Genomic DNA, 25,821 nt, shown 5'->3' with positions numbered 1-25,821 from the left:
TCGCTTTAGGGCATTGCTTTTGGACACTCTGCAATGTGGGGGCTGTAAGCGCTGGTCTTCCCCCACCCCCGGAAAGGGAAAAGCTAAGTGACGTGTCCGGCCGGACACCCCAGAGCTCATCGCAGTTCAGACGACCGACTGCTGAAGGGACGGTGGTGGATCGGCAGCAGGGGGAAGGACCCCCCGCATCCTTCTCCCCATCGAGGAATGGGGGGGGTCCTTCCCCCTGGAGGGACCCCCAGGGGAGGGGACACCTTGCAGGGAACGGCTGTCCCTGTTCAAACACGTCACCTTCCCCCGTCAGGCGGGGGTGATTTCTTCTGAAAGCAGCACAATTTCTTTTTTTAGTATTATTTTTTAACACCCTCTGATGTCCCAGTGGAGACCCCCGGCCACCGACTCGCCTTCCTCGGCTGACATCTCAGAGCGGGGTGGCCCTCCCTGCCACGCGGCCGCCCTCGCCTCCTTTCGGGAGGGCAGGAGAGGACATCCAGCCCGCGTTCGCCACCCGAGCTCTCCGCCATGGGTGGCAGCTGTCCCCCGCTCGCTGCGGGGAGCGCGTGACTCCCTGCTGGGTTTCGTCGCAGAATTGCTGACCTGTCGGGGAGGAATGGAGAAGCTGCCCTTTCGCGGGGGCCGGCGGGCGGCTCGGCACGCGGGAGAGGTGCCGCGGCGGAGCGGGGTTGAGCCGGCAGTTTGGGACGGCTGCCGGCCCGCGTTGGCAGACAAGGTCCCCTCTCCCGAGTGACAGCAGGGCTGAAAACCTGGGCTGGTGACGCAGTGCACGGGGGGGCTGCAGGGCCGGGGCTGGCGCGGGGCTGCGACGGGACTGCCGGGCGGCGGGGGCAAGCATGGCCACAGCCCTGGGCATCGCGCCAGGGCTTCCTGGGGCACGGCCACCCCAGCCCTGTTTTTATTTTTGCCTGTTGTTTTTATTTTTGCCTGTTGTTTTTATTTTTGCCTTCTTTTATTTTTGCCTTCTTTTATTTTTGCCTTTTTTCCTTTTTTTTTTTGCCTTTTCCCTTTTCTTTTTTGTCTTTTGTCCTTTTTTTTGCCTTTTTTTCATTTTGTCTTTTGCCTTTATTTTTGCCTTTCTTTTGCCTTTTGCCTTTTCACTTTTTTGTCTTTTTTCCTTTTTTTCTTTTGCCTTTATTGCCCTTTTTTTGCCCTTTTTCCTTTTTTTTTGCCCTTTTTCCTTTTTTTTTTCCTTTTTCCTTTTTTTTTGCCCTTTTTTTTTCCTTTTGCCCTTTTTTTTTTGCCTTTTTTCTTTTACCTTCCCTCCCCCCGGCCTTTTTTGCTTGTGTTTTTTTGGGGGGGGCTCTGCTGGTGTCTGTTCGAATTTCACTCCCTCCTTCACGCCTTGCGGCCCAGCCAACGTGCCCCGCTCCTCCCCAAGCCGCGCCCGAAGCGCGAGGGCAGCCGGTGGCCGCCGGGCAGGCCCGTCCCCCCCTTCCCCTTCCTTTCCCCTTCCCTTCCCCTTCCCTTCCCCCTTCCCCCGCCGCCGCCGAGTTTCGGTTTCCCGCAGGAGGAGCGGCGCGGGTGGCGCGAGCCGCTTCCGGGAATCGGCGGGGCCGCGGGGGGGCGCCGCACCGGCGGGGGGGAGGCAGGGGCGGGGCCGGGGCCGGAGGGGCGGGGCCGGGGCCGGAGGGGCGGGGCCGGGGCCGGAGGGGCGGGGCCGGGGCCGGAGGGGCGGGCCCCGGGGCGGGGGCGGGGCCCGGGGGGCGGGCCCGGGGGCGGGCCCGGGGAAGGCCGGCCGGGCCGTGAGTCAGGGCCCGGGGCGCGGCGGGACTTCCAGCCGCCCCGCCGGGAAAACCCGCCCGCGCCGGGAAAACCCCCGGAGGCACCTGGATGCTGGTGCGGGGACCGGGGGGGGGGAGCAGCGGGGCTCGCCCGGGGGGGGGCCGCCGGCACCGCCTCCATCCGCTGCCGCCCTGCCCCCCGGGCAAGCCAAAAAAACCCCCAAACAACCCCAAAACCCAACCGAGCGACAAAAACCCGACACCCGCCGGGTCTGGAGCGGGGCCGAGCCTTGCAGCAGCACAGGCGTTGGGGCGCGGGCTGCCCCCTGCCCTTGAACGCGCAGCTGACGAACTCGGTGATTGCCACCAGAACCTTCCGCTCTGGAGCGCGTCGGTTCGTTACCCCGCACCTCTAATTTGTCCCGCAAATTATGCCATGGAGGTGAAATGACAGGTTGAAACAGAGCGGGGCCGGCGGTGGGTGCCCGCTCGGTGTCCCAGGCCAGGCTTCGGCCAGAGCAACACTGGGGTGGGGGGGTCTTGCGGGTTCCCCAAAATAAAGATGCTGGTAAAAACCTTTCTCGACCGAGTCTGCGTGTGCGGGTTGTGTGCCTTCGACTCCAACACACCCGTCCCCAGGGACCCCGCTGGCACTGCCCTCTCCAGCCCCGCACCCTCCTCCAAATCACCGGCACCCTGGTGCGCTGTGGTATCCGCTGTGCTCCGGCGTCCCCAGACACCCCTCTCGGCAGCTTGAGACAAATTTTGGTGGTTGGCTATCTGGAGATCGCAGCCTTCAGCCGGATTCACAGCTCCGCGTAGGTCACGTCACGATGCCGCGACACCCCCGGGACACGGCCCGGCGGTTTGACTTTTGCCGCTTAATTGTGTTCTGGAACGAGCAGTGAGGAGCACGACCGCTGCAAAGCACCGTCTGACTTTGAGGTGGGTTCGAGCGGTCGGCCGCCGTGTTTGACCCGTGATGGAGCTGCTTTCTCCATCTCCCCTTTGCAGGGCTGTCCAGTGCCAGCGAGGAGGTGATGGAGGCTCCTGAGCAAGGGCTGACGGCTGAGGCCACCACCGCTGAAGAGCCCAGGTCTTGCCTGGGGCTTGCGGACCCCCGCGCCCGTGGGTGAGCTCGGCGGGACTGAGCCGAAGGGGACATGCGATGGGGAGGCGAGAAGGGACGTTCCTGCGCTGGTGTCAGGCAGAGAAGGCAGCGCGGGTACGCTGCCCGTTGGGAGCAAGCTGTATTCGGTGAGCCCAGGTCCCTGCTGGAAGAGACGCTGGTCAACTGACCCCTCTCCACCCTCTCCAAGCCACGCAGGGCTTCTGAAACCGTGATTTTATAGGCAACTTCTGTATTTGCGGCAGAAATAATAATGATAAGAAGAAGAAATACAGAATTGCTCTCTGGAAATGAATAATATATGCTTACGAGGGTCAATAAAGTATAAAAGTAAAGTACTAAAAGGTTAATTAAAGTACAAGAATGTGGTTTGACATGAAGTATATGCTGATTTTTCCTGGGCATGCTAGAAAAGAGGATTATTTTGAACTTTCTATATAAAGTCAAAGTTAATATTTAAAATACAGCTGGAACCGTTTACATCGGAAGAAGGCGGATTTGGGGGGCAGGGAGCTGAGGTGGTATTTTGGGGGCAGAAGGACGAGCAGGCTGCTTTCCAGGTAGAGCTACTGGCTGCTTTAAAGTTAGAAAGTTCCTTTTTTTTTTGGTGATACTGAACTTGTCCTGCTTGACTCATGTAGGTGATGGAGCATGGTGTGTTTTCTTTGTCGTGGGTAGTTTTATCACGACCTTTTCAGTTCTTTGCACACTCATTTCTCGCTGTCATTCCCGTGGTGTTTTCCATAGCTGCGTAAAGCCGGAGGCTGGTAAGGCCTTTCCTTTCCTCCACCTTTCCAGCCCTTCTGAAATGCCCACGCTGAACCCAGTGAAATCTCACCTGGCATCTTTACAGTAAGTATTCGTGTGTGTGTATTTAACTTTTATGCCGTGATTGTACCGAGGAGTTATACTTGTTACGCTAATGCCCGCTTCTTTTCTAGTCAATGACTTTATATTTTGGGCTGACACATCCTTCCTGCTCCAGTTAAACCTGAGGCAAAAGGTTCATACGGATTAACCCGGCGGCTCGCGTCCCACCGGGACTGCCCTCGCCCGTGGGCCGCTGGGGTTTTGGCCCGGTGGCTTTGGCGCTGGGGGGCTGGGGGAGGCAGTGATTGCTGTGGTGATGTGCTGAAGACGAACGGGGCTTTGGCTCATCTCAGAACTCTGTGAAATTGCTGTGAAATGGGGCTGTTGCACTCAGGGAGCACCACGGTGTCATTCTCTCATAGAATGAAAATGTAGGTAAACGAGGGAAAAAACTTTTTTCCTTTCTTTACCTTTTCTTCTTAGTTCTAACAAACATAACTGCTGGGCTGAGCCCTCAGGACACGCCCGGGCATCCCGCCAAGGACCATCTCAGCCCACCCTGCCGAAAATGCTTTGTCACGGAGGCAGGAGTGGTCCAGCGGCCGGAGCCGGGGAGACCGAGCCGGCGCATCCGAGCGTTCCGCCGGCTTCTGCTTGGAGCTCCCCGGGGGTTTGTTTCTCCGTCCGCAGTCAGGGGCAGGGCTATAACAGTGTTTACCTGTCTTGCAGGAACAGTTAGTTGAATAAGAGGTAGCAGGAAGAAAAATAAGCATGATCGCTATGTGAAAATGTGGCAAGACCAGTCTCCTGTGCTGGCATAGCATCCAGTGCAGTCAGATCTCTGAACATGATCTCATTCGGTGCTAATAAAAAATAATACGGAAAATAATACAAATAGGGAAAAACATAACGTATTAGAAGAGCCAGTGTCATTAGGAGCTTCTTTTGGAGGTTTTCTTGTGCTGCGCTTGACATTTTGCTGGGCTGTCTATACATCCTCTGGAGTACTACTCAGAAACTACCTTTTGCTTTTCGAGGCTGTCGCGGTGCCGCCTTCTCGCTCTGCCGATTTGTTGCTTTTTTGGCACAGTTCAGCTCTTCAGAAATGCCTTCGTGGTATGAAAGCCCAGCCCTGCCTTGGCTTAGGCAGTGGCTCTCCGGTGCCGGGGCTGCCCAGTGCTGCCGCTGCCGCTTCGTGGGGTGCAGGGTAAGGCACGGGACCCGGCGGTGCTGGGTCGGACAGAGGAGCTGTGTGCGGCCGGACGTGCCGCCATCCCACCTTTCCCATCTCGGTACAAGCTTTCAGGCCAGCGTACCCTATTGCAAAGCACTCAAAAGTTTGTCGTCAGGTGTCAGCAGGCATTTGCATTGCTGATTTAAATTACTGATAAATTTATTACTGATAAATTACTGAGCTCCAGAGAACGCGTGCCTTCGACAGCCCTGCACGCACATGTTCCTGTTTCAGCATTGACTGTTTTCTCTCCGATGCGTCCCACGCAGGTATCTGGTCCGACTCTCCCGGGTGGGTGGTCGACCCTGGCTCTTTGCTTGGCCGCTCTCTGCCTGCGCGGGCGGGTGTTGCCTGTGCTGACGTGGGGCCAGAGGACCCCAGCTCGCCATCAGCCCCGACGCCCAGTGACAGCGTCCAGGAGCCGTGCGTGCGTCTCTGCTCCTGTGTTGGCTGCACGGGTGGAAAACAAGCACCAGTGGGAAGGGGCTGGCTGTGGTGTGGCTGTGCCCGCGGGCACTGCTCCTGTTCAGCTCCTGCTCGGGGTGCCAGCACATGGCCTCCCACCTCCTGTCTTTCCCAGAGAGTCCGGGATACCCAAGGATCCTTACCCCCGGATGAGCCGGTGGCTGGGGACACCAGGAGCCTCTTCCAGCCCGTTCCCCGAGGCGCCAAGTAGTTGCATCCATACAACACGTACTGTTGGAAAGCAGATCTTTGCCTGCTGGATAACGCTCATGCCTGGCATCGCTCCAGAGGTGCCCCAGCTGCCAGGGGATGACGTTTATCCACCGTATCCCAAGGATGTCATGGGTTGCCAGGTGTCTTCCAGCACCTTGGGGCTGGTTCACCGCTCTGGGCCCCCAGGAAGGGGCCCCGCACCTCCCAGCAAACCCCACATGGGGGTGAGCACTGGGGCCAGCACGGTCTCCCCCGTCATATGGAGGGGTCAGAGCTCTGAATATGGGGGGCACGGTGGCCCAGGGGGGAGCACAGCAGCCGTGTGAAGCCCAAGCCGGACCTCGATGGGGGAAGAGCCTTGGATTCAGTCTGCAGGACAGGAGACGTCGAGAGGAAGGAACGCTGCCAAAACAGGAGAAGCAGTTCAAGCCAGGGGCATTCGCTCGCAGGTGCTGGCGTCCCCGGGTTGTATCGCGATGTGTCGGATGCACATCACGGTGTATCGCGATGCACAGCCTGCGGCGGGGCACGGGGGTTGCCAGGGCAAGAGGAGGGTCTGGTTTGAGTCTTCTGTACCCTCAGCAGCTGGCTTGTGGTTCAAAGCCCGTCTCAGGAAAAAGGCTGGCTTCTGAGAGGCAGCGGGGGAGAGGGAGGCGTGCTTTGCAGCGTGGCTCACGCAGGCAGCCCAGGGAGGGGTGACCCGAGGGGCAGCCGGCACTGCTTCGCCCCGGCAGGGACTCGGCCGTGGGGCTGCCGGCAGGAGGGGTTCACCCTGGGGTGCAGCCGGGCGAGGGGTCCCCACCGAGGACGGACAACGGGCACCCCGCGATGCTCTGAGCCGCACGAAGCTTCGCCCCAGGGACAGAGGCTGAGCCTCGTCCCCCAGCCCCGTCCTGACCGGGGGGCAGCCGGGCATCATCATTCATCTTCTGCAAACCGCACTGGCTCTGTGCAGATCCAAAGGAAATCCCTGTCTGTGATTTTTTTCCTGCTCAGAAGCTAACCCGCCAAGGACTCTGCATCTTGCATTTCTGGTCTCCTGTTGCCATCTGCCGTCAGCCGCCCGGACGCCTTTCCCCTGCGCCTGTATGGGAGGCTGCTCTGGCTGCTGGGTTTTGGAGACTGGATTGCAGGCAGGGAGAGTAAAAAGTCTTATAGCTCAATGTCTGCACAAATAATTTATAAATAATTTTGCTGATTAATCCTTGTTTCACCAGCAACTGCGCCTGCTCCCCCCATCTTATGGAGCCACACGGTGCCAAACTGTATTTTTCCTTCGTAAAAGTTGGATGACAACACTTGAAAACACTGGGAAAATCAGTATTGGTGTGACAAGAAAATGTTTTACTTCTGCATATTTGTTCTGGTATGACAGGATTCTCACCCGTGCTTCAGCGAGGGTCTCCGGGGATGCACCCAAAAAAGGAGGTGTAACGGTGGCACGTTGTATCAGGACGTGTCAGACCCAGGAAATTCAGAACAAATGAAATCAAACGCTTGGGAACGCTGTGACTCAGGGCTCAGTTGCTCAGCTTCTTTTTTTACGATGTCAAAATTGGTAAGTTTTCCAAGAAGCTTTTTCTGTGGTTCGAAGGACACCGGAGGAAACCACCCCTCTCTCTCTCTCACCAAAAATGTCTTCTCAATTTGTTTCTCATTCCTTTCTCCTGTATTTAAACCTTTTTTATAAAGGAATTCATTTACGCTGGGATATTTATAGCAAAAAATGCAAGCATTGTCCAGGGAGCTAAAGGAAGCCCATTGATAAGGCAACCCAAAGGTTTCTCTAGAGCTCTCCTTTTGTGTTCTCCAGCTGAAATCGGAGCCTTTCTTGCGGCAATGAATTAAATTTGGGAGGAAGGTAGACCAATACCAGGGTAATATCGGGATTTTAAATATACCTGGCACCGGTCTTACGGAGTGACAGTGTTACCGGTGTCCTGCCTCCTCCGTGCTCTGCCTGCGTGGGGCCGTGTGCCAGCACGCCGTATTTCAGGCAGTTTTGCAAACCAGCCTGGAGCAGCGGATGGGATTGCCCCTGCGCGTACCTGCCCGTTTGTGCTGCCCCGAGCTCAGAAATAGCTTGCGAGAATTAGGGAGTCTGCGCTGAAAACGCAAAGTAGATTTCAGGCTCACGGTAAGTTTGTTTGCTTTGTTTAATACATTATACAGTCTGGTTTTGTTCTGATTGAGAAGCAGAAACGAGCACAAGAGGCAGGTTTGTTGGAGGCAGCTGATACAAGGGTTTTCTGGGATGAGATGCATCACCCACGACTGTCACAGCAGCTCACCGGGTTTGTAGCTGCTCTTGCAGGGGGGAAATTGCTAGTTCTACTAATCCGAGCTGGCAGCTAAGAGGGACTTTAGGGCTGCGGTTAAGGACAGTCCCACGCTCCAAGCCACAAGCCTGCAGGTGCGTTCCCTGAGAAAGCTGCTTTGGCTGGAAATTTTAGAGTGGCTTTGTCCAGAGCTGAAGGAGGATGAATGTACCAAGGACTCCCCCGATTTCAGGTTTTCTGTAAAGCCTGTTTTGACGTTTAAGATTCTCCAACCTACTGTGCTTTCTAGGGGCTGATACTTCTAATACAAGTATCAGAAATATTTCTTTTGTCTGTTTGTGCCCAAATTTTTGCAGGCGGTCAGGAGGCTGTTCAACAACACACATGTTGAAGTCAGTATACGAGTGCATGTCACCTGTCAAAATATCTTGAGAAAATGGGAAAGAAATCCAGAAAAACTATACAGCAGGGCAGGGGAGAGCATTCAAAGCTAGAAAGCATCTTCAGATGGCTGAAACTGTCTCCAAATGGCATCCAGGCAGTCACCCGGCAGATAAAAGGCAGAATCACCATTGTGCAAGCTAAAAGAGACAATGGAATAATTTGCAAAAAGAAGGACAAAAAATAAGGAGAAATTATTTTTCAGCACCCGCAGCCTCCACAGGGACACCTGGCAACAGGTGCTCATGCCACAGCCCAAAACAAAAGAAATAAATGCAGATTCATGTACCGTGGGCATCCCAGCCGTAACGCTGGAGGGCACAGCGAGCCTGTGGTGCTGCCTGCCTGCCCCGAGCACCCCGCTGCCTGCCCCGAGCACCCCGCTGCCTGCCCCACGCACCCCGCTGCCTGTCCTGAGCACCCCACTGCCTGCCCTGAGCACCCCGCTGCCTGTCCCGAGCACCCTGCTCCCTGTCCCGAGCACCCTGCTGCCTGCCCCAAGCACCCCACTGCCTGCCCTGAGCATCCTGCTGCCTGCCCTGAGCACCCCGCTGCCTGTCCCGAGCACCCCGCTGCCTGCCCCGAGCACCCCGCTGCCTGCCCCACGCACCCCGCTGCCTGTCCTGAGCACCCCACTGCCTGCCCTGAGCACCCCACTGCCTGCCCTGAGCACCCCGCTGCCTGTCCCGAGCACCCCACTGCCTGCCCTGAGCATCCTGCTGCCTGTCCCGAGCACCCTGCTGCCTGTCCTGAGCACCCCGCTGCCTGTCCTGAGCACCCCACTGCCTGCCCCGAGCACCCCACTGCCTGCCCCGAGCATCCCGCTGCCTGTCCCGAGCACCCTGCTGCCTGTCCTGAGCACCCCGCTGCCTGTCCTGAGCACCCCACTGCCTGCCCCGAGCACCCCACTGCCTGCCCCAAACACCCCGCTGCCTGTCCTGAGCACCCCGCTGCCTGTCCTGAGCACCCCGCTGCCTGCCCCGACCCCCCCACTGCCTGCCCCGAGCACCCCGCTGCCTGCCCCGAGCACCCCGCTGCCTGTCCCGAGCATCCCGCTGCCTGTCCCGAGCACCCTGCTGCCTGTCCTGAGCACCCTGCTGCCTGCCCCAAACACCCCGCTGCCTGTCCTGAGCCCCCCGCTGCCTGCCCCAAACACCCCGCTGCCTGTCCTGAGCACCCCGCTGCCTGCCCCAAACACCCCGGTGCCTGTCCTGAGCACCCCGCTGCCTGCCCCGACCCCCCCACTGCCTGCCCCGAGCACCCCGCTGCCTGTCCCGAGCATCCCGCTGCCTGTCCCGAGCACCCTGCTGCCTGTCCTGAGCACCCTGCTGCCTGCCCCAAACACCCCGCTGCCTGTCCTGAGCACCCCGCTGCCTGCCCCGACCCCCCCACTGCCTGCCCCGAGCACCCTGCTGCCTGCCCCGACCCCCCACTGCCTGCCCTGAGCACCCCGCTGCCTGGCCCGAGCACCCCGCTGCCTGCCGGGCTGCCTGCTCCGGAGAGGAGGCACAGGGGGAAGAACAGGAGCAGGGCACAGAAGGTGATGCAACGCTGGTGGGGGATCCTCTCGGGTCTGGTGGGAGTCGTTGTTCAGGAGAGGAGAGCTCAGCCTGCAAGGAAAGATGCTGACCCTTTGAATCGGATCTTTCCTTAGTCTTCATTCACATTTAGATATTTTGTCTTATCCCAATTCAGACTGAAATGCTGGAAAACCTCTTTTGGATCTTTTTTTTTTTTTTTTCTCCTAATAATTTCTAATTGGTATTATTTTTCCCTGCCTGCTTGGAGCGCTGATTGTAGCTGGGCATCTAAAACCCTCTGTAGGGCCGGGGAAGTCTGCGCTTGCTCTGGGTGAGGTACAACGAGCACAGGAGAAACCTATGGCCAGCATCCAGCTTCTGCATTCCCGGCTTTCTTACGTCTTCTTCATTACAACATCCTATTTCTAGAATTTTTAATAGGCAGACTGCAAGGTGCAGAGCTGTCACCTGGGGGTTATGGAGACTGGGATTTTGTTTTGAGCTATGAGAGCAACAGACGTCGACTGCGGCGTTTTGGTCTTGGTGGGAGTTCTGCTTAGCCGGGGGCTTCTCACAAATGAGTGATTTAGATCGCTTAAAAAATCACCGTCAAAGGTATTAGCAAAAGTGGTTTTAATGTGATTTATAAAAGTGCGACTTAACACAGTTCGATGGCAAGGTTCACTCTGATAGTTACTGCATGGAAGAAACATACACGGGAAAATTGGGTTGACCTCGAGTTAGAATGATTGACAGAGAGACCGAGGGTACAAAAGGGTACGGAGGACCCTCCCGTTGAGTCACGAGGTTCAGAGCAGACCCCCTCGCTTTCTAAACTCCTGATGGAGCGTAGGTGTGGCTAGGTCCAATCTTAGTCTCAGACCTGGACAATGGTTTATGTCTAAGGGATTATATCTGCAAAATTTGTCAATTCAGCATGCAATCGAAGTTACCAAGACAAAATCTAAGTTACCAGACTACAGGTTATGTGTGACATCGGTCTCTTACCACAGATCTGCCGTCGGTAAAAGGTCTCCGTGCCTCGAGGAGCGACCTGGAGAGGTGTCCCAGCTCCAGGGGAGATCACCGCCCTGCAGCCAGGCTGCCCAGCAGGGAGAGCGCAAAGAAGGCTCACTGTGGCTGTCATATTTACGGGGTCAAGTGGTTGGCTCGCAGTCAAATTACATGCGATAGGAAAGACATGCATGAGGCTCCTTGTACCCACAACTTTGTTCCTTGCTAAACGAGTCTTGGAAAAGCCACCCGCTATTCGCGTGTCGATGGCACGATGGCTGTTCCAAGCTCATACGGATCGATGCTCTCCGTGCCACTCGGCTCCTTTGTGGGTCCTCAGAGAACAGGTCGGGACCAGAGGAGCTCTTGGCCCGGCCACGGCTCAGGCCTTCACCTCCTCGGGAGCCTGTACCAAACCATTGCGAGTTCGGTGAAGAGGCGAGCGCAGCCACCGCAGGGCTCCAGAGGGGCGGATCAGGGCAGCTCTGGGGATGCTCTCGTTGTGGCAGCCTCCAGCTTCCAGGAGGAGAGTGAAAACATTTTCCACCGAAGGTACTTTCTCTGCAAATATTTATTTCTGAAAGGCAAGGGCTGTAATTTCTGGGGCAGGTCTGAGGAGATGCTTGCTTATTTATTTAAAAGGTACTTATTTTACATTAGGAACCTCACCAGCTGTTTTTTCCTCTGTTTGCAGCATGTTTATCCCCAGTGCTTGGAGTTACCCAGGCTAGGTCGGACAATCGGTACCTGGCGTGCTTGTTCAGACGCTGGCAGTGTCGGCATCTGAGAACAAGCACTGAAAAACTGTTCAGCTTCAAGCCTCAGACATTGCCACCGCCTGGAGCAGGTTTTGCAGCTTGACTGTCACTTGGATTCTCTCCCCTTCTATTTTAATTGTTGAAAAGGAGGGAGAGAGACCAGTAACCTTTGCTATGAGTACCCACTTAGGTCTCCATGGCCCTTCGGACCATGTTCTAGCAGGGGCTCCTCAACGGCTAAAACCAAATGTGCAAGCTCAGCTCGGTCGCAGAGGTGTGCACCTTAATGGTCTCCCTGGTTTTTAATTTGTGCATCGTTAGAAATAGCTTCTAGCAATACACCAGCTCATTCACCTCAAGGATCTAATTCCCTTGACCATCAGAGATTTTACAATAACTAGATTTGCTCAAGTGTGGAAATAGCTTGGAAGAAATTTGTGGGGAAAAAAAAGGCAGAGACAAACATTTATTCACTTTATTAAAGGTAGTAAAAATACAGAATAAATATTTTCTCCAAAATACATATATCTATAAAATGTAATATAATTTAATTGACACCATGGAAACGAATTCATACTGATCTAAACACTCCTATCATCACTATTAGCTTTAGAAAAAACATTAATTCTCTAAGCGGCATATGCCCAGATCCTTACAAATCTTTAGTTGCCAAATTTACACTGAGCTACCAAAGCTGCAAGTAGAGGAAAATCTCAGGATGTTTCTCAGTGCTTGTGAAAGATTTTGGGCAGAGTGCTAAGCATGCCAAATCAAGGCGATCCTCCATGCGTGAGCGCAATGTTCTCGTACTCCTTGCTGCTGAGTGATACACATATAGATAGCGAAGCTCAGGCGGAGCTTAAGAGGTGCAATATTGTGTGAACAGGACTTTTGCAGTTCTCCTCATCTGGCTTCAAAGCAGTGGCAAAGCCAGCCCTGTACTAGGAAAGTTTTGCTCGTATAATTATATCGATTAATCCTCTTTACTGTAGATAGATATTACAACGTTGAGATTTCCCCAGTATAGCCATACCAGTTCCCTGAGCTAAATCACTTATTTCAGCAGCATCAGTTGTGTACTGGTTTAATGGTCTATACATGGCATCTTGTTCTTCTAGACCTGTTATCGAGAATAATACCCATTCCGCTGAGGTTACGCGATACCAGCGAAACTTTCCAGCAGACGTTTGACCTTAAACCTGAAAAGTTACAGAACCCAACCCGTATTGCTAGAGCGCATGCCGTCCCCCCGCCACTGGTCCACCCTGGTCTTAAAGAAAGGCAAAGGGAAGATATTGATATCACATCTCGATATATCCCTCGGTGCTCACGGCACAGCGCGCGAAACCTGCGGGGCTCGGCAATGGTTAGAGAGGGCGCGGAGCGTGAACCAGCTGCTTTTGCTCACATCCATCTGTATTCATTCTCGCTGTGACTGTTCAGAAATTCACTTGACCTTTTAATGAGAAACCCAGAAGTTTTATGCCTAGTCAGGCCCTTCCATGATACCCTGCGCTACTCGCTTTATCAAGCATTTAAATTTTCATCTAGAAATACGAATCGCATTTCAAATCACGAATCACGTTCAGAGATTACATGCCAAGCATGAACCAGTACAATACCACTGAAACGGAAGATGTGTCCTGCCAGATTTTAACACAAAAGAAGAGTACTTTTAAAACAAATAAACATTTTACTGCTTGCTTAAATTTACAGCAATTCTAGGAACTTATAACTCTACACTCTTGCGTTTTTTGATGCTTTTCGGATGAACGTCATCAGCTTTTCTATGAATATTCTTGCATTCTTTCTTTCTGTATCACATTTCCCCTGAAAAGTTAATCAAGAAAATGAAACTATGTAATATTAACCATTAGGTAGAGCTTTTTCATCCTGAAATAATTTTATAAATTATATGATCTTCCTTAAACCTTAAATATGCTGATCACACATATGAATGGTTATTTTAGAGGTGGGTCAAGCTGAAGACTAGAGCAAGGGAAGGGTAGAAACGTGAAATAATGCCAGGATTTCTTCTTCCACATACTCAACGCAAGTGAGCACAAAAATTATTCTCTCTCATAGACACAAGGGCTTAGTTATGAATTATGAATCACATTTTATTACATCTCTGCTGCATGATCTCTGATAAACAAGAAATAAATTCCTACCTCTTTTGCCAGGCTTGGTGTGAGTGATTGCTTCAGTCTTTCCAATTTTTGGAAAAAAACACTGAATCTTTTCATAGCTGGGTGAGTTTTCAGCTGTTCTGTTCCTTCAAAGATTGTGCTGACACAATTCACATCCTAAGATGGAAGAAACAGCAAAACTGAGATCCAAGAATTCGTAACCATGAACTACAATAGGTTTATTAAAAATCATCTTGAGTTACGTCCAGCTGCCTGCATGGCAAATAAATTGTTACGGACTTTTGGGCTCATATTTGCAAATGCCTTCGGCAAACATGCTTAACTGATGCGCACATTTATTTACTCTGCAGACAGAAACCTGGCAGATGATAGTTTCTGCTAGCGTATGTTTTGTAATGTCCAAATAAAGCATATAATTATGTAAAGACTTGGTCCTATCTCTTCTGCGGCCATCTGAAGACCAGTTTGATTTCTTACATCTGCTCGTGTCAGCAGACAATTCTGGTTTATGTCTTCAGTTTGGATGCAAGATGCTTTCTACCACAGGAGCTAGAACTGTCTGAAAACGAGAGAAAGAAAATAAATGAACCTGAAACTACTCCAAACGTTAACCTCTGCGACAGCTGACATCTGCATGCCAGAAGGGACGGGGACAACGGTCACACTCTCATCTCCCAGCCCTGTTTGCCTTGTCCCATCCCAAGGGCGGCCATGCACTGGGCACGCTGGTCCTCTTCTACAAAGCGGTAGCGGGCATTTGTCTCCGAGACCTTATGGTCTAGGCAAGGCGGCCAGAAGGGCTAGAGGGGGTACGGGACAGAAGCAGAGCAAAGAGTGATGGTTGCTGCACTCAGCACTGCCGGTTTGTTTTGGAAGAGCTCAGCTAAACTCATGGAGAAGGAAAGAAGGAGAGGACGCTTCCATCGGCAGCTGGAACAGATTGGAGAGAAGTGTAATGGGAGAAGAAAGTGATGAAAAATGAAGCAAAAAATAATCAGGGAAGGTCAGAGGAAATGCAGAGAGCTGCTGAAGGCCAGCATCACGCCCATGATGTTCTCCACCAACATGTGGTCTTCTGTTAGTCACTCTTGGATGCTGCATGAGGAGGAAGATCATTTTTCCCACAACCTTGCTTGGGAAGCTGCTTGCTTCCGCCACTGATGAACAACAAATGCAGAGACACTGGGAAATTCGCCGTCATCTCTCTATCCGAAGCACGGGTGGGAGCGAAGCAGCTCTTCTCCCCGGAGGAGAGCTGGGCACCGGCACGGTGGGCTGCGGTGGCACCGCAGGGGACCTCGGCGGGGAAAGGGACGAGCGAGCTGCCGGCCTTCGGCACCGCTGATTCTCAGTCTGTTTTCCTTATTAAAAACTCGGGGTTAAACCCAGCCCAAGCCCCAGCCTGGGAAGAGAGCTCTTCCAGACAGCATCCAGAGAGAAGTGACAGAGCTGGGAACTTTACACCTGATTTACGAGGAATGGGCTGGATTTGCCACCAAAAAAACCCCACCCCCCTGTAGCTAGCTTATGGCACAAATGTCAACTATTCTGCTCCTCGAGTAAATTAATGACTCAGACTGCATTCCCACAAATAGCCCTCTGGCCACGATATTCTCTGAAGAGCTCTGGGCTGGGCTGCGATCTCATGTCGAAACCAAGTTTTCAGCTGATGCACAGCAGAAAAAAAAGTTTCATTAGCAGCATCTGCATCAAGAGGAAGTTGTTTAAAGTCAGCTCGCAAAGAAAAGAGCCTTTACGCCAAGAGGGAACAGGAGAAATGTATCTGAGATGCAAAAGAAGATGGCAAATGCATAAAGGGGAATTTGGTCTTTAGGACAGAGCTCATTCACGGACACGCAAGTAGCGGGTGTCTCGTTCTCGGGGCATTAACACCATCCGCCAGCCAAGATGTGGTAATACAGCTATTTCATTCCCTTACTGATGGTAAAGGTATAAAAAGCCATTTCTAAAAGTAGACGAAACAAAGTAGACTAAAAAGAAGTATATTTGCAGACGGACAAGCAACGTGAACGAGTTTGTTCTTTCCTTTTTAACTGTCCTTCGTTTAAAAAGCTGATTCAGAAAATCACTTTGTGCGTATGTGTTCCGCAGGAGATTTACAAAAACATAGAACAAGAATATTTACTGTCCTTGGCTACTTTTATATCACAGCATATTTTTCTTTGACTCACCATTTGATTGTTTTTAATAACATTTTATATGTTACAATAACATTTAATATCTTTAATAACATTTTCTATCTTCTAATACCTACATTTAAAGTCATTGTTTGTTCTTAAATACAAATAGAGTATTTTAGGAGAGAACAATTTTAAAACTATCTCAATTTCCAATGACTAAGTTCGTGAAAAAGTTAATTTTATTTAAAGAAAAGGAGTTTTACTTACGTCTATATTGTCTGGAGTTTCAATCCTCAGATTCTGAAAAATAATATATTAATTAAGCCTTTCAAATACCATCTTCATTAACACTAATGAAAATAAAGCGTCACTGAAAGAGATCGCCTGACTTTCAAAAAAGTTAAATATTCAAGAACAAGAGGATTCAATATATCACATTTTAGGTTAGCAAAGTGGAAATCGAACTTACCTGAAGGTCCTTGGTCACCGACTGCCACATTTGCTGTAATAATGTCAGTAATTCAGCCATGCTGCTCATCTGGGGAGCAGCAGAGATGCCTGCAGCCAGCAAAAGGAGGTAGAGATGGGTCCTCATCCTCCTGATGTGCTCAGAGAACCTGTAAGTGCTTCTGGCCCAGTCCTCTACCATTTTATGGTCTCTCTACAAGGAAATAACAGTTTAGGTTGATTTTTGAAACTGATAGAAAAAAGGCCATTTGTTGAGACTTTCTGAAAGAGAAAAGTTCCAGTAAATTTGGTGTTTAACCTTGGGGCACACTCCTTACCCAATCAGCATTTCCACGGAAGTAGGTAATAAAGATGTAAGGATGTGGCCTTTCAACTTTAAAATCAGTAAAACATAGCATAACCCAAAGTATGACCAAGCAGTTGCTGGCTCCACGGCACTTCTCTAGAAATCGGAGCTTCTCTGATAAAGGAGCATGCGATCTTCTGATATGCAATAGGAAAAAGATTGTGATGTAAGAAAAAAAAAACCACAAAACCCCACGGAAAATATGTGGACTGCTGCCTAGAAAGGGAAAATGACAGCATTCGTGCAATACCTGTGGCAAAATTTTGTCAAAATGCAGGTGTTCTGGAAGAATGAATTCCTTTACAGCAGGAGAAGCCCCTGCCCTGGAGCATGTCCTGGAGCGGGAGGGTGGCCCTGGGGATGGGCACAGCAAAGTGGCTCCTTTTGGGTGGGGAAGGAGGGATGCAGGATGCCCCGAGCGTGTCAGCCCGGACCCCGCGGGCGCAGTCGAGGCCAGGGAGTTGATTTTGTGCCGGGACGGTGGGGCCCTCGCTGCCCGGCTCGCCGGCCGGGAGCTGGCGAGGGGGAAGCCCACTGGGTTTGCGAGGGTCACGTCTAAGGTCTTAATTCACAGAAGATCTTAGGGCTTGTTATCTGGCCAAATTAGCCAACTCGGTGACTTGTGTTTCCTTTTCTGGAAGCCGGAAAAAGCCCTTTTTGATTCCTTTACAAAAAGGATGGTGTCATTTTGCAAAAAGTGCTATCATTTGCTTTCTGCTTGCGGGTTCCTGCCGGGGCAGCATCTGCAGCGCAGGCAGCCCAGCCTCCTTTCTGCTGGGCAGGAGCAGATCTGCTGGCTCCACTCTGCATGACCTGGTGGCTCGCAGCCCGATGCTGCAGCAGTTATGAGTAAACACCTCAGTATCTCAATACTTTGAATTGGGGAAGTCAAAAGTCAGTAGTGGTTGTGTGGCTTAGCTCAAGCTAACCTGCAAGCTGATTACTGCCCTCTTCGCTATACCCGCTTTGTCATCTCTAACAGGAATAGGGGGTTTTTTTTGCATGCTGCATGCTTATCTGTAGAGCTTTCTCACCATGCAGCTCCAAGGATCGTATCCTTGCAGGAACACGGACTCTGCACCAGCACATCACTGGGAGCTCTGCGGAGAACCTGCCTGGTGCTACCAGTCGCCCTCGGGCTGAATTTGTAAGTCATGCAGCTGAAAATATTAAGCCTCGTTCTTGGTCTGCTGTGTTTTTGGTGTTTTACAGCTTGTTTCTTTTGGTCTCCCACAAACTCATACTGATTTTTTGGGAAAAGCCATCTTTGGCTGGCACCTGAGCTGTACCTGCCAGCCAGGCTGAGGTTTCACCCCACCACTGGAGACTTCCATGGACAACTTGGTTTTGAATTGCTGTGGGACCTCAAGAGCGGTTGGGAAATCTCTCTTTTTCACCTTTTCCTCGGCCGACGGTCGGTCCGTGCCGTACCGCGGAGGTTCCCGTCCCTGCTGCGAGGGGTCGCCCACGGAGCCGCCTGCCGCTGCCGTGCTCCCCCTGGCCTCGGGTCTCCCTGCGCCAGGGCCGCTCGTCGCAGAGAGCACATCTGTCTCCACTTCTGTTTCTGGCCAGCACAACTGCTGACGGATTTTATGTCTCAGGCCTTTCCTTTTCCCTGCTCTCTTGCGTTTGGGATTTTCAACCACTTCTGCAGAATCCTAGCACTCTCCCAGAACCTTGAATGACCTGTATGATTTTTTTTTTTTTTCCCCTTGGCAAATTTTGGTTTTTTTGTGTTCAGGAGACAACTCCCACTTCCAAGAATTATAGGGTATTTTTGTTGCACATATCAGTAGTGCAAGCTGGTCTTTCAGCAGGGCTTTGGCTAGCTCCCAAAGGAACAAGACTGGTTCTTCACCATTGCATGACCAGTCTGTCTTCTTGTGACATGCTCCCAAATTGTTAGACTTTGCAATGCAGGGGTTTTTCTTTTCCTTCCCCCCCGCCCCCTTTTTTTTTCCCTTTCTGCTTGAGATAACAGAACTGCTCAAGTGCTAGTTTTTCTCTCTAAGCTGGCTTGGTGTCCCTACACAAATTGCAGTCACATCTTCCAGCCTCAGGTTCGTTATTGTTCAGATGGGTTTGGGTTTTTTTTTTCCATGTGAATGCAGGGTTAAGAAGCTGAAGGACAATGTAAGAACAAAATAGGGGAGTGTAAGCAACAGGTCTGACCTTCTCGATGCTCTACACCTTCGATCCCTATAGCTCTAGAATTTGTCTGATCTGTGAGTATGGGCAGAGAGAAGGCACCACAAACACTGACAGAATTGGTAAGGATAAGGATAAGGATAAGGATAAGGATAAGGATAAGGATAAGGATAAGGATAAGGATAAGGAAAGAAAATATTTCTGAAGAAACTCTGGAGGCTGGAGAAAAAGACAGTAAATGGAAATCCAAACTGTTGGATTAATCCAAAGTGACTCAGTTTGAATTTGGAATGAAGAAGAGTATGGAAGTGAATAAATAATGGAATTAATTAGTCACTTCATTAATTCTGATACTAATGAAATAGGTATTTCAGTGGGAGTCAGGGTGTGATAAGCAATGTTCATATGGCTGATTTAGGAATATTATTGAAAAAAGAATCAGATGATGCTACAAACGTGAAGACAAAGCTATCCTAAAAGCTGTGCAAGGTGCTGCTGATGCCAAAGCTGCAAGCTGGGATCATCACCCGGGACAAGGGCTTCTCTGCATCGAGGAACGGTGATTCCCATGGGTACGTGCCCGCACTAACGGGCTTGATAGACGTGGTGAATGCCTTGTATGAATTCAGCAAGTCAGTCTGCCCTCACAGCGTGCTCACCAAGCCCGTGACAGGTGAGACTAATGCTGAGCTTGCTTAAGCAGGAGCTTTTCTGAACCTGCTCATGGCTCAGTTGCATTGCCAGCACCTGGGCAGCTGTGGGAGCTGCTCAGCACTTTCTGCCTGGTCCCCAGTGCAGGATCGATCCCCTGGCTGTAGCAGTGCCACAAAGCCTCTGCGGAAACCACGGCAGCTTGAAACACTGCGGTGCCCAGAGGAGGTGGACCTAAAGTGGCACACAGGAACTAGCGAGCTATTGTGTGCTACTGTCACCTTCATATCTTCTTGCTGGCATCATTAGCTGGAAGCTGCAACTGTTTGCAGTAGCTGTTTTTGCTCCTTCATCTAGATAAGCATGAAGTTACGATGCTCAGATAAGGCTTCATTACTGGGGCAAGTATGTAATGCAGCGTGGATATGGTGCAGTAGCTCGTGCCTCTCTAGCCTGCCGGGCTCAAGAAAATGGAAATTTCTGAAAATCAGGGAACAGACTTCATTTCCTAGACTGTCCTTCCCCTGAAGACAGCAATGGCTGCTCGAAGCCACCTGCGCTCCTCTGCCGGGGCAGGTCCCAGGGGAGGTGGAGGACTCAGCGGAGCAGGGTGCAGGTAGTGCTGCGGGTGCCTGGGGGTCGGGAGCCCTCTGCGAGTCCCCCCTCCCGTCCTGTCCGGAGGTGTCAGGAGCGAGGGGTGTCCGAAGGGTGTCCAGGTGTGTCTGAGGGGTGTCCGAGGGGTCTCTGAGGGGTGTCCAGGGGTGTCTGAGGGGTGTCCGAGGGGTCTCCGAGGGGTGTCCTCTGGTGCCCCAGCACTGCTGGCCAGGGCGTGCAGCCCACAGGCGCTGTCGGGGGGGGACACGCTACGAAATGGTGTGTGAGTGTTTTGGTGGTAAATGGGACGAATGTGTGGGGGTAAATGGAGCCCTAGGGCAGAGTGAGATTTGTGACAGGCTCGGCGTTGTGTCCTTTTCCTCCCTTAGCTGAAAGGGCAGGCTAGATGTATGAGATCATGGGGCTTTGGAGACCATATCTTGTTTTTTAAATCCTCCTTAATAAATAGGCAGCTTTAGACTAATGTAATCTCGCACACGGAAACTACATTTCATCAGTTAACCTCATTAGTGTATGTTATGTCTCATTTGTTAAAGATAAGTGTTTTCTAGGCATCTCTGAAGTGGCTGCGATGTCCCACCTGAGCAGATGCTCTGTGGTCCCGTATGGATTTCAGCTGCAGCCAGTGCCGCGTATTTGGCCACATAAAAAGCTGCAACCACGGTTTTTGGGAACCCCTCCCGACCGGCTCTTCTCTCCGCTCCCGGGAAAGCAGTGCGGCTCAGGACCGCAGGGTTTGCCTCCTCCTGAGCTGGATCCAGCCCAATGCCAGAGACGAGCCCGTGACTCGGTGGGGCCAGGAGGGCTCCCCGCCACTGGCCGTGTTTCTATTAGAGTACGAATCTGCTTCTACTAACCTGCAGAAATGCTCTGAAATGCTTTCTCTCACTGATTATGTTTCGAGATTTTGTGCTGGGGGCTTAGTTTAAAGCAATCCAGCTGCAACAGAGTTTTCTCTTATCCTGGCAAATTTTCTGACCCCAAACTGACCCATCTCCTGGGGTTGTAGAGACTGTTTTACCTTTAGTTATACTCTCCCCTCTCCCAGACAGCAATAGAGAAAAGCCAGGTAAGTGCAAAAAGCAGGTCATATTCATATGAATATGAGTCATCTTCACAGTATTTAGGGAATGAATACGTAGCTATTTGCTGCCTTCCACCAGTGCATGCCCCTTGTTAGGGCGGCTGGTACAGCGAGGTACGTACTCATGTGCAAAACCAGGCTGAGGTGCTCCCGCAGCGAGCAGAAATCCTGCTTCGTGCAACGGAGAGAAAAGATAAACCCCTGGACTTTGTTCTTGCTGTAAGAGCATCCCAACGCAGGGCTGCTCCGTAGTGCAGTTCCTGCAGCACCTCTGCCACAGAAACTGCTCTGGTGCTTGTTCAAAGGCCAGTCCCAAGCCAGGGAAATTGAGAAATTTTGTAAAGGCTGATCTTGACCTAAATTACACAAAGTAAAATCTTTTCTTAGGAAACGGGCTGTTAGGAGGAATGTTGTTTACAGTTCTGTAACGGTCGGTGGGAGTGACTGCTTTCTGGAAACAATATGCGCAATATCTGACCGATTTTTCAGGGGAGAAAGGTTTTAACTCCGCTTGGGGAGATCGGAGCCTGCCAAGCAGAGATGGACTGCATCAGGGATACACTGGGAACAATGCTCTGGCTGGTTTTTACAGTGTTAGTTTAAACCTCGTATGTAAGGTTTATTAAGTATGTACTAATTAATGTACGTAATTTATTAAGTATGTATTACCACATAGACCACAAAAGCATAAAGGATTTTAAATGCAAGGACTAACCAAGGCTGTTGTTTTCACAGATTTTCCCTTTTCCTGCACAAAGTGATGCGTAGCAAGAAACGCCTGGTTTGCCGGTCTCCTCGGTGGTGTTAAAGACAGCGGGAAGAAAAGAGAAAGCGTTGGCAGCGCAATGCTACTCGCTGGCGGGGTGGGGTGAGAAGCAGAAAAGGCCTTGACTCTGTGTAAGCACTGCTCAGCAATAACGAAAACATCCCTGGGTTATCAACCGAAGGAATTGCTGAGCATCCCACCACTGCTCCTCTGCCTCGTCACCTCAGGGAATTACAGGACAATTGTTTAGATTTTTTTTTTTTCTTTTAAACTATTCTGGCTACCTTTTCCACTGACATTTCTCATGACACTGAAAAGCTTTCTAGTACAGCCTGGGCCGGCCAGTGGTCATGCCTTTGCTCCAGGCTGGGGCGGAGAGCGAGCAGCAGATGGCATCCCCATTTCTGTTAGTCCTGGCTGAGTTGTGAGCGACAGCTCGCTCCTCTGGGTCATCTTCCTGTCCTTGGCTTTCCTCTTCTCTTCTGCCTTTCGTCTTCTCTGTAGGAAGTGTCCCACATTTTGCAACAGCTTGGTCAAGCTGGGCTTAGGGTGGCATCTGACAGTGTCCCACTGATGACAGTGTCCGGTGCTAGATGGGAACTGTGCCGCTCTCCTCGCCTACCCGAGCAACTTCTGCCCTGGCTCGCCTTTAAGAAGCAGGAATAGAGGACTGCAAATAAACAAGTCAAGGTCATCTGGCCACCAGCATCTCCGCTTGCAGCAGTGAACAGCATTGTATATCTTGAACGTGAATTTGAAAGGTTGCACAGCCAGCCTCACAACTTCCTCTGCCCTTGCGTGTACAGCCTTTCCCTCCCAGGACTCCTAAAAAACCCTCATTCATGTGTCTTGATGACTCTGGTTTGAAACAGCACCTTTCCTTTCTCTTCTGAAATGACTGGACAGGTTGGCCAGATTGCAAACGGATGATGCACCACGCTGGCAGCAGAGTCCCTCTGCACACTAAAAATACGTTTCTCCCACTCAGGGTATTTTAAAATGCTCCCAAGGACTCTAAATTGTCTTATAATCCTGGCACTAGTATTCCTGAAGAGCAGATAGCATGAAATGAGAATTACAGGTGCTCCAAACTCTGTTAACCTGTGCTAATGCAGAAAGTAAAATGTTTCCAGAAGAGCAAAATGGACAGAAAACAGATTTCCCTGTGCTCTGCCCCACGTGGACAGACCCACCGCAAGGTAACGCGAAGGAACAGTGAAAGAATACGCTTGTAGGTATGAGCTGAGCTTACACAAGGTTGCGAGAAACTATGCTGTAATTAGAGCTCTCTGCTGCTTAATTAGCTAATTAAGCTCCAGTGTGGTCTTTTAAGCAGTCAGTAGCATTTGTCTGTGTTTGCCTCGTGAGTTTTAGGCTGGCATTTGCTGAGCAATATTGTCCCCACCGGTAGGTACATCCCATTATAGCCGACACTTTTAACACGTTTTAGCATGCTGTGGAAGGAAAGGTGAGTTTTTAGGATGCCCTGTAGTAACATTACAGTCACTCAGCAATGGTTGGTTGTTCAGGGTTTCTTTCTTTTGTTTTGCTTAAGATTATATCATTTCTGCAAACATTGTGGTAAAACGCCGACTTTGCTGCTATTTTTCAGTTTTATGCAGAAAGCTGGAATGAACCATAAAATAAAAGAAAAAACTGATGCATCAGGTCTTCTCCACCTTGCATCAGGTCTTCTCCACCTTGCATCAATTTCAGCAGTCGTGCATCATTTACAGTTACTTGTGAAAGCCGTTGTTCAAGTACTTAAGACCCCCTCTGTATGGGTCAGGCTTCCCGGCTTATTGCACCTCCAAGGATGCGCTGTGCCTCCTCGGGAGCTGCGTCAGAGGAGCACTGTTTAGCGAGGGACCTTCTCATGTTTGGTTCTTTCAAAATTCAATGTTTTGCTGTTGCCTGCTCTTGCTAAACCTCCGGCAGTGACTAACAGCACGGGCATTGGCTTGTGGGACAGCGTCCTTTGCATTTCCTCTTTACCGCTGTATTTATTTGCTCCGGCTAAGGTTTATTAGTTTCACAACCCAATGGATTAGCCGCTGTCACACTGCTTATAACAGCGTCTGGTTTCATCCTGGCTTTTCTCAGTCACCAAGAGGGGAATCGCTTTGCTGTGCACCCTTCCATTTCTTTACTTGTCACGTCTTACCTATCTGTTACAATCTTCACAAACCTTCTAGTTCTGTGGACACAGTTATGCTCAATTATTTATTAATGTGGTTTACTTCATTGGCGAGGGTCTATGACTTCCCAAAAATACATCTATGCCAAGTCTGTTTGACTTAAAACTTACACAACGCCTAGCTGGGCAGGTCCTCAAACTACCTCATGCCCCAAAAGCCAGCTCGGTGAATCCACTGCATTTCATTTGGAAACCAATGTACACTTCCATACATTAGCAGAAGTGTCATTTGCCTCTGACAGTTCAGATTCTAGAAAAATGTATTATCTTTATTAAAGAAAAGTGACTCACAAATACATTCTTCACTTCATGAAAAATACAGCTTAAGGCAATCCTGAGAAAAAAAACAAATCCAGCCTAAATTAGACATCCTTTGCTACCGCCGTTGTTTCTGTTGTTACAATTATCATCACCATATTTCTACGGCAAGAACCTGAGAGACCTGCTCAAGGTCTCATTTTGACCTGGCACTGAGCTGACAAACACAAATTCCTCACTCTTGGCTCCAAAGTTTGAAGATAACATGGGTTGAAAATAAATTTGGAGTAATATTAAAATAAATACGATCTGCTGTCACAATAAATATATTAAATAAATAAAGAATGCATAACGTAGGTATACTGCACTACAATTATGTCGTAGAATTTCAGGGAATCATCCTGATTTCAAACTTAATTATGCACATATTTAAAAGATAGCCTTTTCTCATTTTTTTTTCTCCTGCCTTCAGAAAATAAAGATTCTGCCAATTTTGTAAATGTCTGCAGTAGAGCACATTAATGGATCTGCCTTCTAATCTGTACTTTTTAAATTTCACTCACATAGTTTTATTCAAGCCTTGACATAATACTTTAATTATTATAGCGCACAAAACCCACAATAGAATTCATAATTTTAAGTTCTTTTATTCATTATCACTTTGACCATTCTGACTCTGTACAAATATAAAAGCTCTCTATAAATTAAATAAATATGTTAATACCTGCAATAAGACATAAATATCTGATAACACACATAGAAAACATTCACGTTAATGTTGTGCTGTCTCTTCGTGGCACTCTGTGGCAGCTTTGCAGTATTCCGTCAGAACCGGCTCTAGTGTTGGGTAAAAGATGTCTCCGACTAGCTGGGTTGCCGGCACCCATCAGCAGGGCTTCAAGCACTTCTCGTGCAGCTTCTGAAAGAAATTCTCGTAGCGCTTCAGGGCGTGCTGCGGAAGCATCTCTGTCATCGGACAGGAACCATCTTTCTCAGGTTTCTAGAATAATAAGAACAATGGGTAATACTGATAATAAGGGAGAGAATAAGAAGAGCATATTGCTGCGGAGTGGTCAGTGGCTGTTCAAGGCGATATTTAATCAGAAAGAAAGAGAGTTCTTCACGAATGAACGGAAAGAAGACTTTTGAGAATCTGGAATGCTTCTTCCTGGCTGGCTTTGCTTACTGAGATGTGGCTTAGGGCCTCTTCTTATTGATCTCCTGGCCAATAACAAGTCCAGGATTTGTCTGAGGGCAATGAATCTTTTAGAAAACTGTAACTTCTATCCAGAATCTATGAATTTCAGGTAACTATTTTCTATAAAGCCATTGCTGAGCGGCAGCCATAATGCTCAAGAGTGTGAAATTAAGAGCGTGCAGAGATGGTATCAAAAT

At 50.4% G+C, this 25,821-nt stretch overlaps 1 protein-coding gene across 1 annotated transcript; it reads right to left on the bottom strand.

Moving 5' to 3' along the window:
- Positions 1-13,339: 13,339 nt before the first annotated feature.
- LOC140657147 (interleukin-5-like) lies at positions 13,340-16,488 on the bottom strand. Its single transcript, XM_072873765.1, is given in 4 exon segments — positions 13,340-13,432; positions 13,774-13,908; positions 16,161-16,193; positions 16,330-16,488. Coding segments are annotated over 4 exon segments (420 nt in total).
- Positions 16,489-25,821: the final 9,333 nt, after the last annotated feature.

This window comes from Ciconia boyciana, chromosome 9 (assembly GCF_034638445.1).
Source record: "Ciconia boyciana chromosome 9, ASM3463844v1, whole genome shotgun sequence".
Taxonomy (NCBI): domain Eukaryota; kingdom Metazoa; phylum Chordata; class Aves; order Ciconiiformes; family Ciconiidae; genus Ciconia; species Ciconia boyciana.
This window is presented reverse-complemented; position numbering and strand designations above follow the sequence as displayed.